The sequence below is a fragment of the Lactuca saligna genome, chromosome 3, assembly GCF_052625555.1.
Source record: "Lactuca saligna cultivar CGN05327 chromosome 3, ASM5262555v1, whole genome shotgun sequence".
Lineage (NCBI taxonomy): Eukaryota > Viridiplantae > Streptophyta > Magnoliopsida > Asterales > Asteraceae > Lactuca > Lactuca saligna.
In genome coordinates, this window is record NC_136419.1 from 40,211,028 (window position 1) to 40,230,094 (window position 19,067).

General features: G+C 36.0%; 1 protein-coding gene across 1 annotated transcript; it reads right to left on the reverse strand.

The window, feature by feature from the left end:
- Nucleotides 1–11,457: 11,457 nt before the first annotated feature.
- On the reverse strand, nucleotides 11,458–18,000 carry LOC145035805 (zinc finger CCCH domain-containing protein 19-like). The gene is made up of 10 exons (XM_078984316.1): nucleotides 16,674–18,000; nucleotides 16,525–16,604; nucleotides 15,082–15,275; nucleotides 14,149–15,013; nucleotides 13,937–14,061; nucleotides 13,801–13,860; nucleotides 13,653–13,703; nucleotides 13,493–13,563; nucleotides 13,213–13,364; nucleotides 11,458–13,114 (listed from the first exon to the last, which is right to left on the reverse strand). The coding sequence occupies exons 1-10, from the start codon at nucleotides 17,792–17,794 to the stop codon at nucleotides 11,793–11,795; spliced, it is 4,041 nt and encodes a 1,346-aa protein (XP_078840442.1). The 5' UTR covers nucleotides 17,795–18,000; the 3' UTR covers nucleotides 11,458–11,792.
- Between the last annotated feature and the right edge of the window lie 1,067 nt (nucleotides 18,001–19,067).

Below are 19,067 nucleotides of genomic sequence, written 5' to 3' on the forward strand. Positions count from 1 at the left end.
TTTATATAATAATATAATTACATGTAATATAACTATCAAAATATCACCACGTATAACTGGATATAGATTCAAAATCTTAACAATATTCAAATTGGACTATTCAACTAAAACGATGATTCTTTTATTTTTATTTTATTTGGATTTTCAAATTCACGTCAAATAATGTCATAATTCTTTTCCAAAAAAAATTGATTTGTTTTGCATTGAAAATGTGTTGCTGAGAATCGCTCCCATGAATTATCACAAAATTTGATTTGTTTTTGCATTGAAATTTAGCCACATAATTCTCAATTACAAACTATGTGTTACAACGCCGCTAGTTACTTTTTCCCGCATCATCTTCCCTACCACCATAATTGCCACCGCCACCATCATGACCATTACCTCTATCATTAACCGACCCCACCATTACCACCTCCATCACCTATACCACCGTCATCTCTGTCACCAACCACTATAATTATATATGATTATTCAATATGTGAACAAAAATATATGTATAATCATTTATGATTAGACATATATGTATAAACATCTATAATCATATATGATTATACTTCGCTATCATATAATCATTTATGAATAGTCATACCCTCTTGATACCAGTACGATGGAGCATTAGAGCGGCAAATGACAAATATGTGGCTGATGTTGAACCTTAAGATCTCTATTTTTTTAGAATCTCCTGTGAACTGTCTCATATATATATATATATATATATATATATATATATATATATATATATATATATATATATATATATATATATATATATATATAACGACCGGAAAACTTTATACTTCATAAGCAAAGGATTAACAGAAAAATGTAAAGGTTATTAATGAATGATTATTCAAAGAGAGTTGTAATGACCAAAAAATTACAAACTATGTGTTATAAGATGTATTTGGTTTAAATACATCCAATGGTGAACCCATGTAGCAAAATGTAAAGATTGAAATATGTAAACACGATTGTTTTAATCAAAATAACTCTTTGATTATATGAGAAACTCTCTCAAAACGCACGATATTACAATGTTTTCCAATGATCATAACTCGACCTAAACCATGTGTATATATACTCCTAACTATCGACTTGTAATTAGATTACAATTAGGAAACTAAAACCTACTTGTTTATGATTTCCTAAAAACTAGGTTGCTATTACTTGGTCTTCAAGTCCTACTCGACTTAGGATTCCAACAATCACCCCTGAATCTCTAAGTCCTTCTAGAGAATTCTTCAACCCAATCCGTATTTAGAACACGGATTCGTCGTTGTCGTCACGTTCCGAAAAATCACCTTCTTGTAATTTTTGGAGTCGTTCCGGACATTCAGAAGCAAAATGACCCAGTTTGTCACACCGAAAACAAATTACCTTAGGTCGATCATTTTCCCTATTTTTCCGATTCTTGCAACAACAACAATTACAATTTTTGTAATCAGAATTAGAATTGGGCTCCCCTCCTTGGGCTTGTGATGAGTTATTGTGTTTATTTCCTTGTAGGCTTTTATTTGATTTGGGCCCATTTGAACCACCCGATCCGGATCCGTTGTTATAACTATATCCACCGGATCCACCTGCCCCTTTTTCTTTCGCTCCACTCTGTAACCTCGACGTACTTGTACCACCAGACGACGACCCACTTCCATCTCCGGTTGATTTTATAAATAGCACCTTTGATTGATCGCTCCCATCGGTATCCTCTTCCCTTACTCTTTCCTCGTAGGCCTTCAATCGCCCAACCACAACCTCGTATCCAATAGTTTTCAGGTCAAGAACTTGTTCAAGGGAGGCTACAATATGGATGAACTTCTTCGGTAAGGATTTAAGAAATTTCTTAACCATCTTCGATTCTTCAATGGTTTCGCCAAGTGCTGCTAATTGAGATACAATTCCGGACAACTTTCCAGCAAAGGTATCGATCGATTCTGATTCCATCATCTTCATTCTGTCGAAGTCAGAACTTAGGGTTTAAAGGCGAGCTTCTTTCACCCGATCGGCGCCAACGTACCTCGCTTTGATCGAGTTCCAAAGTTCTTTTGCTGATTCAACATCTCCCAACTGCATAATCAAGGATTCCGGTATTGCTTGGTACAATAATCCGATTGCAAGGTAATTTTTTTCATCATTATCGTCTGTTCCTGGATCAATCGATGTCCAAACTTTGTGAATTATGAGCACTACTTTCATCCTCAGTGCCCAAATGGTGTAATTGGTAGAAGTAAGCATTGGACATACGATTGTGGTTGTCCCAACCTCCTTCACTCTCACCGGAGGAGGCCCTGCATCATCTTCTCCATCCGACATGTTGACCTGGTAACAAACTTGTTTTCACAGCCTTCGGTTCCTTAGCTCTGATACCAATTAAAGATTCGAATATGTAAACACGATTGTTTTATTCAAAATAACTCTTTGATTATATGAGAAACTCTCTCAAAACTCACGATATTACAATGTTTTCCAATGATCATAACTCAACCTAAAACCATGTGTATATACTCCTAAATACCGACTTGTAATTAGATTACAATTAGGGAACTAGAAACCTACTTGTTGATGATTTCCTAAAAACTAGGTTGCTATTACTTGGTCTTCAAGTCCTACTCGACTTAGGATTCCAACAAAATGGTGAACTTTTCGGTAATATAATATGTATATCCTTGTGCTTATTGCATTATAAAAGAAGATTTATAAGTTTTTAGTAAGCGATTGTTAAAGGAAAGTTGTAGTTCACTGCGATCCGGTTGACATGATAAAAGGTTCATTAAAATCAGAGTCTGTATGAGAAAGTTATGTTTTTCCGAAGTTGACACAAAATTGTTGCGAAATTGTGGCGCGATTCAGATAAGGCAGTGGCGCGGAGCAACCGAATTAACAAAAAAATGTGTTTTAGGTCCCTATTTCGTCATTTTGGAACACGAAATAGAGATGGAAGATGTGGATTTTGAAGGGATTACGCTCACAGAAGGCACGAAGATTGTTAAGAGTCTTGATTTCCGCAATAACGACGACGAGGGTAAGCTTTTAAGTTGTATAATTTTCATATTTTACGTGTATGTCTGGATGGAACCCTATAACCCGTAGAGTTATGTTACGTGAAAACCATTAGGGTTAAGACGTCTATTAGACGCGATGCCATATTTGACAAATTTGGTAACAACTAGATACTAGATTCGGCTAATGGACCCTTATGGTATATGTAATAGTAAGTTTATAAGATTCTAATGATATGTTACCCAAATAGATTTTGCCAAGACGGTAAGCTAAAACGCAATATTGAGCCGGAATCCATGATAATAGTTAGTCGTCACTAACTAGTCAGGTGAGTATATGTGAATTTTCTGGGTACATAGCAAAGTGGATGTTACTTGATAAATGTATTGTTGAATATAAGTCTATATTTTCCTTGGTTAAGGAAAAAAGAACATTGTTGGCTGTTTGATAAATCAATAGATTGTATGATATATAGTTAGGAATCGGAGCTTTGGATGAGCTCAACTATAACTCCCCACAATTCAACCTAAAATTTTCAATTAAAAGTTTAAGTATTTATTCAAATCAGTAAAACATTTATCAGAGTATCATTTAAAAGTTATCATGTACACACGTCCCCCATTGATGCGATGCAATCGATCCGTGCCTCTTCTTTAATATAAGAAAACCTGAAACATGCGTAACCACATAGCTTAGTGAGTTCCCAAAAATATCAAACACATCACATCACAAATAAACACTTATAGGTTATCAGCAACCCTGGGGTGTGACGTCCGGTTCTCTGGTACGCATTTAATTTAATTATTTATTTATTTTGAAAAAAGGACTCAACGAGTTGGTAGCCCTAACTCGTCAAGTAGAAGGCAGACTGTGCGTGGAGTTTAAGTTGTCTACTCGGCAAGTCAAATTCCTGACTCAGCGAGTAGGTCGGTCAGGGTGAAACCCTAATTTCAGGGTTTTGCACCATATTTAAACACCTTAATCCCTACCCCCCCCCCCCCTTAGCCTCATTTGTAGCCTCCTTGTCCCAAACCCTCAGCTATGAAACCCTAGAGTGCTTTTTGAGTGTGTGAGCCACTTTTGAGTGTTATTTGTGCCTTTTGAAGCTTGTGGAAGAAGAAGAAGTTGGAGGACTCAAGAGAGAGACAATAGATCCAGAAGTTTCATCCTTTTAGCTGCATTTTCTGGTAATAAAGCCTCAAACTTGATCATTCTCTTCTTATATCTATTTATGACCTCTTTTATGGGTTTTTGGTCCAAGATTTTCTAACTTGTGGGTAAGGATCGACCTAAGAGTTTCTCTTCCAGATCTAGTGCCTTGAGAGGTTGTGAGGACATAAAGGTGCAAACTTTATGCCCTTAGAGTCCACATGCAAGTGCTAAAGAAGTATTTATGGCCTTTTGAGCTCAAAAAGGCCATGCATTGAAGCAAACTTGAGACTTTTCATGGTTATCTGATAGTTAGACCCTAGATCTAGGTTTACATGCGTGGATTTGAGATTATAAGGCTTTTTGGACAAGATCTATGTCCTAAAGGAATTAGGGTTTTGTCTAAACCCTTTAAGAAGAGTTATGAACAGGTAAAGTTGGAAACTTTACCCTTAGAAAGACCATTCCAGTGAGCAAACGAACTAAGGACCTTGGATCTAGAAGATAGGAGATTAATCTATTAAGATGGCCAAGCAGATAGAGGGACTCGTCGAGTCCATAAGGGAACTCGATGAGTCGAGTCGTGTTGTCCAGATTCCAGTTTATAGTAGAACTCGACGAGTCTGTAGAAGGACTCAACGAGTAGATTCGCCAAGTCGCGACTGAGCAGCTCGATAGACTCGATGAGTCGGAGGAATGACTTGGCCTAGTTTAGTTGCGATTCCAGGATTTCTGAGTTATAGAACTCGGCAAGTTGAAGGGTTGACTCGGCAAGTTAGTCAACCCAAAAGTTTGACTTTGACCAGATCATTGACTTTGACCATGGGTAAAATGCTCATTTTACCCTTAAATGGATTTTCAGTTTTCTAATTAAGTATTGTTGTATAGAGTTAGTCGGGGAGTCGTGGGAGCAGCCAGCAGAGATTCCTCACGCACGAGATCAACATCTAGTTTGAGAGGTGAGTCTTCCTTTAGTAGGAACGGGTTGAAGACACTAATGTCGGCCCATTTATGTATGTTAGTATGTGTCGGACTTCGGTCTGATGTCGGGGCTATCCCGATGTAGAGTATATGTTCCGGACTTCGCTCTGATGTTGGGGATGGCCCGAGAAGTAGTTATGTATTCTTGATGTCTTTTTGATTCATGCATGTTATGTGTTATGTGTTCCGGGCCTAGGTCCGATGTCGGGTAAGTCCCAAAGTTATGTTATTGGTTATATGTTATGTGTATGGTATGTGATAGTTTGGGGGAGCTCACTGAGCTTCGTGCTTACGGTTTTCAGTTTTGGTTTCAGGTACTTCTGTTAGCAAAGGGAAGGGCACGGGATGATCGCATGGCACACACCATAGTTTTCTAGAATGGAAGATTTACTCTGATGTTTTATATGAGATTATGATATGTTGATAGATATTATGACACTTTGAAATACATGCTTTATGATTTATACTATGGTGATGATATTTATGGTTTTAATAATGATTTAAAAACGAAAATTTTGGATCGTATTTTTGGAATGTTTCATGGGGACTATCAATAGTCCCAGTGGGCTAACAACATGCCTGATGGGTTATCAGCAACCCTGAGACTATCAACAGTCCAAGTAGGCTAACAGCACCCGATGGGCTATCAGCAACCCTGGAGACCATCAGCAGTCTCGGTCATATATAAACAGCATAGCACAATAATAGTAGTTAGACCCAACTGGTCATCACAGATACATCTATCCAACCACACATGCTCATACAAACATGCAAGAGTCACAAATACAGTTAGCATCCTACATACATAATTTACTAAGTCGGCATTGGTGCCTTCGACCCACGAGTACCAGGAGAAGACTCACCTCAAACTGCTGAAACAACCAAATAAATGTTCAAATTGATGATCCGGGAAACCTTTGCACTAAATATCATCAGACAATATCCTAATAAATAATCTGGTCATAAACCAAAAATAGGCCCTGCCCAAAGACTCCCAAAAGCCTAGAATGGCACGAAACCCTAAATGGTGCCCAAATCCCACTATGAGCCCAAATCCAAAAAGGCCTAAAGCCTAACAATGACCCAAAGTAAAAAAGGACTAATGAACCGATAAGACCAAAAACTTTAGTAGTTCGAATATGGCCCAAAGCCTAAAAGTCAACAACGGTCAATAATCTAAGCACGCCGTGCATACTCGATCTACGCCCAGCATACACCACATTTGCGCAATACGCGTTGCGTACGAGTTGGGTACGCCCAGCGTACTCCTCAATAGCCCAAACTCATCATTAAGGACTTAAATGGTTAAGCCAATAAGTCCATTTCTTAGATTTGGTCCCAAATAACGTCTTAACACATAAAGTCAAAGACTTTAAGCCTTTGCATGGATGGAAAGAGTTTAAACCTTGAAACTCTAACTTAATCCACACTCAACACTAACAAGATCTTGCATGGCTAGAAAGGGACCATCAATTTACCATTTTTATGATTCCACAAGACCTAAAATAATTGAAAGGACAACTAATAAGCTCTAGAGTACTCCATACTCACGGTCCAAGTTTTAGGACAAAAGTTCATGAAAAAAACCATCAATGGAGATCTAGAAGGAAACTCATAAAGGTATAAACTTTATACATTTAGATTATGCACCAAAAGGAGTAGTTTCTAGATCCAAAAGCTTGCAAGCAACACCTCCTTCTTCACTAATCTTCTTCTTTAACATAAAGGCCACCAAAATCACCACCAAGCTTCAATATCTTCACTCACAAGGGATATACTCGATATTAGGTTTTGGAAGGAGTGGAGGCTGATTATGTGAGCCCCAAGGGCGAGTTAATGCCTTTAAATATGGGTGATACCCTAAAAATTAGGGTTTGGCATCAGCCTACGACGTACTAGGTTCAACTCCACGATCACCTTTTGCCTAGTACACCCAGCGTACATTTGGTACACACGACGTACTAGGCTCAACCTAAAAACCCTCCAACTTCGAATGGTCATAACTTCTTCATTTCAACTCCGATTTCGACGATGTTTATATCCACATAAAGGTATTTAAAAGCCCCATAGTAATATCTATATATATTAGACAAAGAACTTCTCGAACAAAAATCCATTTCTCATGCAAGAATCGACCTATGACTTTTCCCACGCTACCGTTCGGCCAAAAGCACAATCCAGAGGATTTAGGTCTCATAACTGTCATTTCCTTCTTCCTAAAGATCTAAACATCGTCTCCATAAGGCCTCAAAGCTTTTATGGAATCGAATTCTGACCCACAACCCTGAATCACAGAATGGCCCAGAACAGGGTGTTACACAACAACCATTTAGTAATTATTGATGAATTAGCATAAGCATATATGTGAATCTTAACGTGAACTCTATAGAGAGTTGTTTAGGGCAAGAAGCATGTGCATGCATCCATTTATTATGGGCTTTACGAAAAAAAAATTATGATAAATGTTTGATGTGAATATGTACTAAAAGCTTAATGAAAAGTTAGATGGAATAGGTGGCATAAAATGGCACTATATAGTGAAAAATGTAAAAAGAAAAAGGAATAAATGATGTAAAGAAAATTTATAGCTTTATAAAGAGCATGTGTGGAAGTTTTAGATTGTGTTATTGGTTCCCGTTAGTGGATTATCATGGATTAACATGAGTTTGATGGAGGATTGTGGCAAGTCTATCTTGGATTAGTCTTTAACAGTAGGACACATGTGTAACTCGTATGGGTTACGGCTAGCCCGGTTGATTCGTTCTTCTGTTGGGCGTACTTGTTAGGATTTATGTGCTAAAGTCTTTGTGGAAAGAATAATTTAAAGTATATAAAATAAATAAATGAATGAGAATGTGTCAAAAACTCATGTAGCTCACAAGACTTTTTGTCTAACGTGTTTGTTTTAATGTGCATGAACTCAGGTATAGAAGTGGAAGAGTAGAGTGTGATCGATGATGATGATGGATAGAATAGAGAATGTTGTTTAATCATTTTCTCTTTTACTATAGTTGTTGATATTATTTGTAACATCGAAAAGTTGCGAACTCTGATAATTATTGGAAAGATTATGTATAAATACATTTTATTTTAAATAAAATATTGTTTAAATGTTATGGTTTTACATATAATTTCTATTAGAATATCACTATGTGCAATCAAAATCTTAACAATATTCAAATTAGACTCTTCAACTAGAATGATGATTTTTTGATTTTTTTTATTTGGATGTTAAAATTCACGATAAATAATGTCATGTAAGTTTTTTTTTATAGAAAAAGGATTGTATTTTCTCTTCGAAAATGTATTGCTGAGAATCATTTTTCCGTTCTCACAAAATTAAAAGTTTTAAAACGTACCAAAAAGTGTAAGTGTAAGTGTTTTACAAGTTATAAATATTGATTTATGATTTATGAAATTTGAAGTTCTAACGTTCATTTGTCAACTGAAATTCATTTCTCATTCTCGATGACTATATTCTTTACTCTCTGAATTTGAATCTATGTATTAATCACTTAAAGTTTTATCCACTCATCTTTTAAGTTTATCGGTGTTTCAAGTTAGTTTTGATAAAGAATTGAAGATGTTGGAAAAGCAAAGGCAATGTGGGAGAGACATCATGAGCATGGATGGTTTACTTTGTTTATACTTTTATTTCATAGGTGTATAATTATTTATAATTTCATTCTAGTTTTGTGGTTTTCTTTATTGTGTTGCATGATCATTTGCTAAAAATGCAAAAAATTTATTAGTTTGAATGATATCAACGGGGAATCGGTATGGGTATTCGAATTTGGTATGAGTTCAATATTTTGTTTGATAGGTGTTGTTCTTTATTCCATTTTATGGACTATAAAATTTGGTCTATGATTATGTTTTTGTTTTACTAATAAAGGCAACGTAAATTAGTGTTTATGATTAGGTTTTTTATGTTGTTTGGAAGCTTGATTTGGCCCCAATTACTTGGGTACAAAAGCTAGTAAGTTTGTGTGATCAAGATCCTAGAGTCTCTTTAATGTGGTGATGCATTTTCTTAGAAATGAGTGAGGTAAAAGCATTGAAGATATGTTTGGAAGATTGGATTGTGATCCTATATGCTCCACTTCAATTATACGTCTACCTTATTCTAATACAATTGTTAGACCTTATTATACTTCAACTTTAGTTATTTAATTAATATATTCTATGTTTTGAAGGACCTCATATTTAATTTTGCTTCGTGCCTCAAATCTGCTTTGAACGGTTTTGGGCACCATAGTTCACAAAAGCATATGGACATGTGTGCATGACATAATCCTTAAATATGAATTACCTAAAATGCTTGATAACACTTCAAGCACCAACAAAACATCCGTTTATGGTTTTTTTAATGAACTTTATTTTGAAGTGTTTCATACGATGTGTTTCTTCTTTGACATTTTAAGAAATTAACACGAATTAATAATATTGCAATTATACCACTTTGAATATCTATAAATTAATATTGAAAAAATATCATAATTGCAACCGGGATCAAAACGGTAAAGCTTAAGGTAAATGTCTCTACTTGGGATCGTGGTGCCCATCCAACAGTGTCTACAACACAGATCCAAACTCCGAAGCTCTGTGAGCAGAAGAACTGTAGAAGGTACAACAATTTCAACCCTTTTGTCAGAAAGTATGAATAATTGATGTAAATAAAATTACACCATGGTTATTCTTTCTTTATGAAACAAAAAAGGCCAGATGACTTAATTCCACCATTGATTTTTTTTTCTCTGTAAGAAACAAATAATTCCAAACGGTCTAGTTAATGATTTTAAATCATTTACCCATTAAATCTATCAGACTATGAAGTCAAATCAAATGAACTTAGTGTCTTCCACTTACATATGAGCTATTAAGATGTTACATAAACTATATATATATATATATATATATATATATATATATATATATATATATATATATATATATATATATATATATATATATATATATATATATATATAGAGAGAGAGAGAGAGAGAGAGAAAATTACAAATTTAGTCAAATGCACTAATTACTTTGTAAAAAATAGCTAAAAAAAACCAACATTGCATTTTTAGCCACTAATATTGCAGATGTGTATGATTCATCTGCGAACGTACAAGTGGCTAAAGCATAGACGTGTTTTAGCTACGTGTATGTTCGCAGATGATTTTTTTTTTGTTCTATATATACCCCTTTTCCAACTTAAAATTGCAGATTAACTATGTTTATCTGCAATTTTCTTTTTATTCATCTGCGATTTAGTATTTTTTTGTTTTTTTAAAAAAAAAATTATAACTTTGACTACGAAATTGATAGAGTTTGACTACGAAACAACCATATTATATATAACTTTTTCAAAAAATTATCAACTTTTTTTGTAATTTCTTTGGAAAATTTGTTAAGATATATATTATTGCTTATTTTTATTTTTATTTTTATTTTTATCGTGTAGAAAAAGAAAAGTATAAGTTTGTTTCTAAGTGTAAGCAGCCAAGCAGTTGCGATGGTCAACAATCACGGCCACAAAATGTTGTTTCCAGTCCCATTCCAGTTGAGTTACGGTTCGTCGACCAATCTCACTTATTTTTTACTTAATTCTTAATCTAATTATTAGTTAAACCCTTTCGTCCTTTAAAATTTATCTCTAGTTAACTTTTAACTTTCTTGTTAATATGGACTATTATTTTGTGTTGGTTGAATATTTTATAAATATGATAGCTAAGAACAATTTATTGAAAGGAGTTGTATTCACTTTAAGTGGTATTAGCCATAGTAGAAATAGAATGTACAATCTAATTAAACATGCATCAAGTAAAGTCTAAATCCAACCAACAGTTGCACAAAATAAAATAGAATTATCAACTCATGTATAAGAGATAGAGTTACTCTAAAAAAGATAATGAAAAATACAAAATTAAAAGAAAAAAATTAAAAAAACGTTTTTTTTATGAAATCGCAGATGGATTGTTCCATCTGCGAACATACAAGTGTTTAAAGCACATATGTGTTTCATGCACTGGTACGTTCGCAGATGGAAATGCAAAACCTGCGATTTTAAGGGTTAATTTTGTAATTTGGGTTTTGCTAATTTTGTAATTTGGGTTTTTTTTTTTTTTTTTGCTATTTTACACAATAATCAATGTATTTGGCTAAATTTGCAATTATCTCATAAAAAAACACCCCTTGATCTGATGATACTTAAGCTGAAGTTGCATTTGGTTCTCTCTCCCCCCAAATTCCAGAAGATAGAAAAAACATTGCTTTTATATGAAAAAAAAAAAAAAGTAGAAATAAAAAAAGGGAAACATCAATAAGTGTCACTATGAATCATGGTGTCTATGGCATGAACCATGAATCACGTTTATTCAGCATAAACAATAAGAAAAAAACCCGCAATGCTACAAGACAAGACAAGACAAGACAAGACAGGACAGACAAGTCTAGTCGGTTATGATATTATGTTAAATCTTAAAAGCACATAAAAAACCTACACTGCACACGTTTTCTATCAATGACGAAAGAGATGCTAAATAACTATAAATATAACCTAAAACGCAAACATCCATCTTTCATCTACCCACCACACACTACAAATGCTGTACAAAACAAATGTTACGATCACACCCCCTGGGGTTTGAGGTTTGTCACTTTCAGTGCCTTGTATAACCACCACCACCACCTCTATTCCTCTTTTGTCCTGAAAACCCACTTCTGTTGTAGTTTTGTTCATTTCTGTCCCACATGCCTCCTCGATTCCTAGGTGTTGGGGAACCCCACCCCTGGTTCGCCTGTGGACCCCACCCTATCTCACTGGGCCCACCAACCCATCCACTGCTCATCATATTGGATGATGCTCCCTGGTTCACCTCACCAGGAACCCAACTAGGGTTCCCAGAAACCCACCCTTGACCCGGTGCTGGTGTTGGCGTTGGTGGTAGTGGACCAACCCAACCACCACCACCACCACTACCACCACCTGCTTGCAGTTGCAAACCCCATGGGGAATTCACTGTTAATTGTGGACCTTGAACATTAACTCCCCAATTCATGTTTTGATTTCCTGGAGGAGGTTGCCAACTTACATTTGGTTGTTGTTGTGGCGGTGCTGGTGGTGGCGGCGGCAGATTAACCGGAGGTGGCGGTGGCAGAAAGTTTCCGGAAGGATTCTGAACCATATTCGGTACACCACCACCACCACCCCACTGGGGGCTCGGTTGTGGATTATGAGGTGCACCGCCACTCCAACCATAAGGCCCACCGGAAAGACTTTGATCGGTGGTGGTAACCGGTTGAACAACTGGCGGCGGCATATTATTACCACCACCAAATGCCACCATCCGGGGACCACTAGCACTCGGTGTAGGTGACTTCAGCCCTTCGTTGGCACCATGATATGAAGAACTAGCCATACTCTTACTTTGGTTTGGAGTGGGAGTAGGAGAGGGAAGGCTACCTAAACCTAAACCAAAACCATCTCTCTCATCATGTTTTGGGCCCCACTTAACAGGGAGCGTAATTGTAATTTTAAATCGTCCCTCTAATGCATCGGTTAAAAGAACACCATCATCTTCCTTCTCACTCTTTCTCCATATTTTCAAATCAACAGGAAAAAACTTATTATTGTTCCATTTACGCAATTGTGCCATTGAAAACGGGCCTTGAATTTTCCCAGATGGATCCTTGTAATGCCACATTTTCTCTGTTTCGTTTACTTCAGGGGTAGTTTCGGGAATAACATCTTTTCTTGAACTTGAAGGTGAAGGTGAATCTTCGTTTTTCTTTTGCACGATTGGGTCCCGTCCTTGATCGCGTAAATTTTCATTATGTGGTTCGGTTTTGTTTGAGAAACTCAAGTTTCGGGCAAATTCGTAATTTTTAGCAGGACCTCTTGTACTACTCCAAGGTTCTTTCGAGGGGTAGTCTCGTCTCCGGTTATTATTAAATCTGGGGCCCACAGAGCTTTTGTATGTATCTACATATAGCAATACAGATTCATAAACCAATCTTTTTACCAATATAGTTGGTATATTGGTTGCTATTTACTGAAATTTACTTATGGTAAATTAATACCTTGTTTCTTGTCATCTTCATCTGTGTCATCTTCAGACACATGTTTTGGATCCATAGTAGGATCATCATGTATTACAGGTAAATCTTCTAGCCTACGAGCACGTTCTTCAGGTGTCTTCAAAATTTGTAGTTTTTCTACACATTCTCTGAGCGTGGATATACAAGTCAAGGATCACACAAAAGTCAAAACTCTCCATTAAATTCATCATGAATAACATAAAAATGAAAGGGAAAATGGTAGCAATATGAAACAGTAAAAAAAAAATAATAATAAGGATATTCCTTTTTACGCCCTAAATCGCTTGCTCGATCACGAAGATGACTAAGGCGCAAAACCTCCAATTCAAGCCACTGAAACATTTATAAAGCATTAGATACAAAATATATTTAAAATAAAATACATAAATAACGAAAAAGATGAATCGAATTACAGAAGTTACATCATCAACTCTTGCAGCTTGAAGATCCATGGCTTTATCCAGAATGTCTCCCTACAAGCAACCAAACATGTTAGAACAATGGAAACAATTTATATATATATATATATATATATATATATATATATATAAAGAAAAAAGAAAAACATACCACTTTCAGCCTATTTATCAATCCACACTTTATACTTTGCCTTAGACGCTTGCATTCATCCTACCATATGAAAACTAAACATATCAGCAACTCAAAATATACCATTAATTCTTCAAAAAAAAATTAACTTTATAACCTCTGTGAATTCTTGATTTGAAATGGTATCAATGGATACAGATTCTGTTTTGTCAAGATTCAATATTTCAAGCATGGAATCAGTCTTCTGTTTGCCAACTGAATATTCCTCCGTTTTGATAGTCCCTGTTTTCAATCATTGTAGATTAACCAAATTATTTATATATTAGGAATAAAAAATTAAAAAAAAAAAAAAGTAAAGTGTTTAATTACCTGTAACTTGAACCAGTCTATATATGTCACTCTTATTATGAGAACCAGGAATCCTTATTCTAACAAAAGTCCCAAAAACTTTTTTATGAAATGTTTCATTATCTTTAAGTAAATCCTCCACCAACTTCCTTCTCATGTAAATTAAATTTATATTGTGTGTATCAATTGCAGCATAATCCTCACGGTTTGACTGAGGTTCTCGGTCAACTTTCTTGCGAATTTTACGTTTTTTATTATCTTTCCCACTTTTCACATTCTCATTACCTTCATCATCATTGTCCACCTGGACAACATCAGTGTCAACAGTGTCCCCTTGTAGTTGTACATCATCTATCTGAGAATCTTCTTTGATAAGAAAATGGGATTCTAGAAGCTTCAACATCTCAAAATGTCCAACACGTGGTTTTCCAAAAAGTCTTTCGAGTCTTGCATCACAAATTATATAACTTTTGCGACGCGAATCGCGAAGTTTGTTTGTTTTAATGTACTCAAGCAAGAGAGCTTGGACATCAAACTGTGTTTGAAATGACGTGTCGCCACCTGTCATGTGGGCCACGAATTCTAGAAGCTCTTTTGATGCCCAATCGGTGTTTTTCAGATCTTCTTTGAGCTTTTTAGGCTTTCTTATTCGCTTCTTTTTTGTTTGTAGGGAAGGGGAAGGGGAGGAGGAAGGGTTTTCTGAGCCTGAACCACCTTCGGAGTGTACAGCTGGCGGGTCTTTCTTGCCAGCTGGATCGAATCCTTTCCAAGCATTCTTGGCCTCAAGAAGGTCGGGTAATGAAAGATTGAGTTTGGATTTCATGTCTATCCAATAATCTTTAAATAGATATTCCCAGCTGTTCTTGTCATCAAAATCTACATCACCCTATTGAAACACAGGTTTTTAGTTATCAATTGATATTAAATTAAGAGTAAAGAATAATATAATTATACCTGATTTTGATTTTCCTGAGAGTTTTTTTCAATTAGCATGATGGTTTTCATGCAAGTCTCACAAAAACCTTTCTTCTCTTTCTCTTTGAGACATAATATAACATTGGTTTTGATACATGATTTGCACAAGGAAAAGGTGCATGTATAGCACATGTATTCAGCCTTCTTCTCACAGGTACTACATAGATGCCAACCTGAAACCCAAAATTTAAAAATTTAAAAATAATAAATAAATATGTTGCTACCATGGTAATTTAAGTAAAAGCACATTTAAATGGTATCTTAGAAATCAAGTATTTAATATGGCACATAGTAAAAGCACATTTAAATGGTATCTAAGAAACTCAAGTATTCAAAATGATTTCTTTATTTCTCTTACTTCTTTTAATTTTCATGATCTTTTCTTCATTTCTCAGTTGCCATGTTTATCTCTTTGTTGTTTAAGGTTAAGAAGAAAAACTTTTTTCTTGAGATTATTCACATGAGAAAACAATGAAAACAAATATTGCAAAAGGTGTAGTAGATTGGTTATTTAAAATGCTTTTGCAGTAATTGCTTAAAACAAGTATGTATGTGTGCCTTTACAACAACTTAATCATACTACATTCAAGTCCTTGCATTTGTTTACAGCAAGGACTTAATTATACATTTGAATTTGATTACATCAAAAAAGAACAAGCATAATATAATGCCATTGGATATTAGAAAGCAACAGTTTTTCCTTTTGACAACTTCACCACACACACACAAAAAAAAGGCTTTGCTTGTTTGCACAACTCAATTAAGCATTCATGGAGTCACACAGTGACACTATCCTACTGGAAAAAAGCCATCAACTTTAGCAGTGAAGCATTCATGGTATCTGTGTTGTGGCAGGTTCTCTGATGAATCTCCCTTTTAACTGAATCTCTGATACAAACCAACTGCTCCAAGATTAGCTCTCATATATCATGTAACACCCTTAACCATTTACAGCAGAAACAAAACAAAAAAAAAAAACTTTGTCCATAACATACACACACCACAAAGTCCAAAATTAGAGTGTCCTATTCCTACTTAAATCCCCAATCCACACTATATAAATACCCCATGTATGATTTCATTCTTTCAATCATAATAAACATATACTTCACTCATTCGTTTTTCATATCCACATTCTCTGAAAGATTTCCTCTTTGGTTGGTGCTTGTTTGGTGAATGTCAGCTCAAGAGAACCCAGAAGGAGCAAGTTTTACTTTTAACACCAGAATGGAATGTAATTGAATTCCTAAGGAACCCAGCAAACCAAACGCCACCTTAGGCTTTGTCATTTACCTTGTTTTCAGAAACTAGTTTCTGAGAAGAGTCAATTTTGGTCCTTGTTTTGATAATATAAATGGTAAATATATTACATGAGGTGAAAAGCAATAATTATTTAAATGTATGAGAGGTTAGAGAACATACCACAATTCCATCGACCCTTGGTTTGGAAGAAAGCGGCTTCTCGGTTAACACAAGAAGGGTGATAAGCTTTAGGGCAAGTCCTGTAGATATGGAACAACGGAATTTAGAACACTGTAAACCTAGATTGATCATCAATCAAGAAAACTCACCTCATATCGCATAGCACAAGGTCTCCGCCATCAAAGCAAATGAAGCAAACATCTTCGTCAATTATCTTCTTACGCCCAACTGTAGACTTGGGGGTAGCTTTTGAGTTCTTCCCTCCTCTTTTCCGTTTCTTTCTGCCACGCTTAACAACCGACTCTGTCAATTCCGTTTCCATCTCCTCCGTTGGGGCTTTCTCTTCATCAGCCATGGTTGCTTCTTCATCGGTCTCCAATTCTGTATCTAATGATTTCTCCTCATCTGCCAACGTTGGCTCTTCATCCTCGTTTTCTGCAGCACCAGCAGCGTTCTCGTCGTCGGTCGTGTTTCCTTCCTCAAGACCTTCCTCTTCGTCTGCAACAACTTCTGCCTCCGCATCTTGGACATCAACCTGACTCTCTGTGATTGCTTCATCTCCTAGAACAATTTCGTCACCTGATATCTTAACATCCGCCATCACTTCCTCTCTTTCATCAATTTCAGAAACTGGCACCAGCGGAACATCCACTCCTCCGCCCTCTTTCATCGTCTCGCCAGCTTCCTCCACTTTCACAGTCTCCATTTTATCTTCACTTCCGTCTTTATCATTCTGAATCGCGAACGAACCATTTGTATTGGTAACCTCCTCGCTGTTATTGGCATTTTCTTCGACTGCATCTAAACCATTATCTCGCACAATTACAGCTGCTTCACACTCTCCAACGTCAACTTTGGTCGAATTTGTTAATTCGCTACCACCACGCTCCGTAGCAGCAACATCAGAGGTAGAAATTCCATCATTTGCAGCACCCTCGGCTCCTTTCTTCTCGTCTTTCAACAAACTCGTAGGCTCGACCACCACCGAGTTCCAACATCCACCCGTTTGCTCTGAGTTCTCGCATTCAACAATAACCACCTTCTCCTCCGCTGTTTCCCCCACTGCAACCGCGTCAAAAGGATTTGGATCGTCCAATTTAGGGGATAAAACAGATGATTTTTCTCCTTGCTCTTCTTGAGTGTTCGATTCTGGTGCCTTTATTTCTAATTCTGTATCATTCATGCTATTATTTTCTAACAAACTTTCATTTGATACGGCTGTCGTCGATTCTTGAAGGTGCTTTGAGTTATTTTCTTCTTCGACCTCCATGGTGAAATCTCTTCAAAACCCTAACCCTAATTTTCCCCTTTCCCTATGACTAGACATGTGTCGGATGTTACGAAGCTCCGCAAAGTGAGAGAAGTGTGGAAATATAGAGAGAAGGCGATATCAATGGGGTACTGTGTGTATCTGTGTGTGAGAGAGAGCGAGATGAGACAGAGTAGGAGAGAGTTCTTCGCCTCGAATTTGGTATTTTCAAGCCAAAATAAAACCGGACGAACGAATAACTAAATACACGATTGAGTTACTAACTAGTCCCTTGACAATACTATATATTTCACTTCCTGCCCTTATTGGAAGAACGGTAAATTCTTGGTCGTTAAATGACCTTTTATTGTCTTGCTCAGTCCTCAAGGTTATTTCTCTTTTTTTTTCTAAATCAAATTTTGTATGTGAAAGTAGGTCCGGTGTGGGTTTTGGTCAAAATCAAATCATCAACCATAAACTTGGTTTTTTAAGGTGTAAAATGTGTTAGGAAATAGTTTATTTGATTTTGTGGTTGATTTTAGAAACAAAACCATTAGGAGCAATGGGTTATTAGATTATAACTTAAGATCTTTCTTTATTTATTTCTATTATTTCATTTGTAAGAATAACTCGCGAATTATTTGTAGTAATGACTCACGGGTTATAGTCATAAGCACAAATTTGTCTACATGCCATTTTGAAGATGCAAAAGTAATAAGTTACTAACATTCTATATGAGAGAGTAGTTGATAAACCCTCTTTAATATATTAAGAAAAGATGTCCACACGACAGAAAGTTCACTAATAAAAAATGATGTTTGGTAAAAGTAATTAATAAGTTAGTTGGAATATGTGAAAGGGAAAATGACATTATATCTATACAATGTTTTCGGAATTTGTCTAATCAGCCTTTAAACTTATTTTTGGCTTTGTAGGGGCATAAAGTGACAATTTTCGAGTTTAAATACTCATTTTGGGAATTCTAGAGGGGTAAGTCGGATATCCTTTGCCACATAGACAATTCTCTTAACCCACTTCCTTGAACGAATTCTCTTTCAATGCCCCCATTTGATTCAAAGCAACCCCAAAAAAGCATTGTTCTCTTCTCGCCCGCCAACCTAAGCTTCAAAAACGTCACCTTCAAACACCCATACGAATCTGGATACCACCCCCATCTGATGGGTTTCGATCCTAGTCAACGGCCAAATTATAACAGCATAAGCAACAAGTTTTCCAATCTATAGACTCAAAACAAACATATATAACTCAAAACAAATATATGCAACTTTGATAA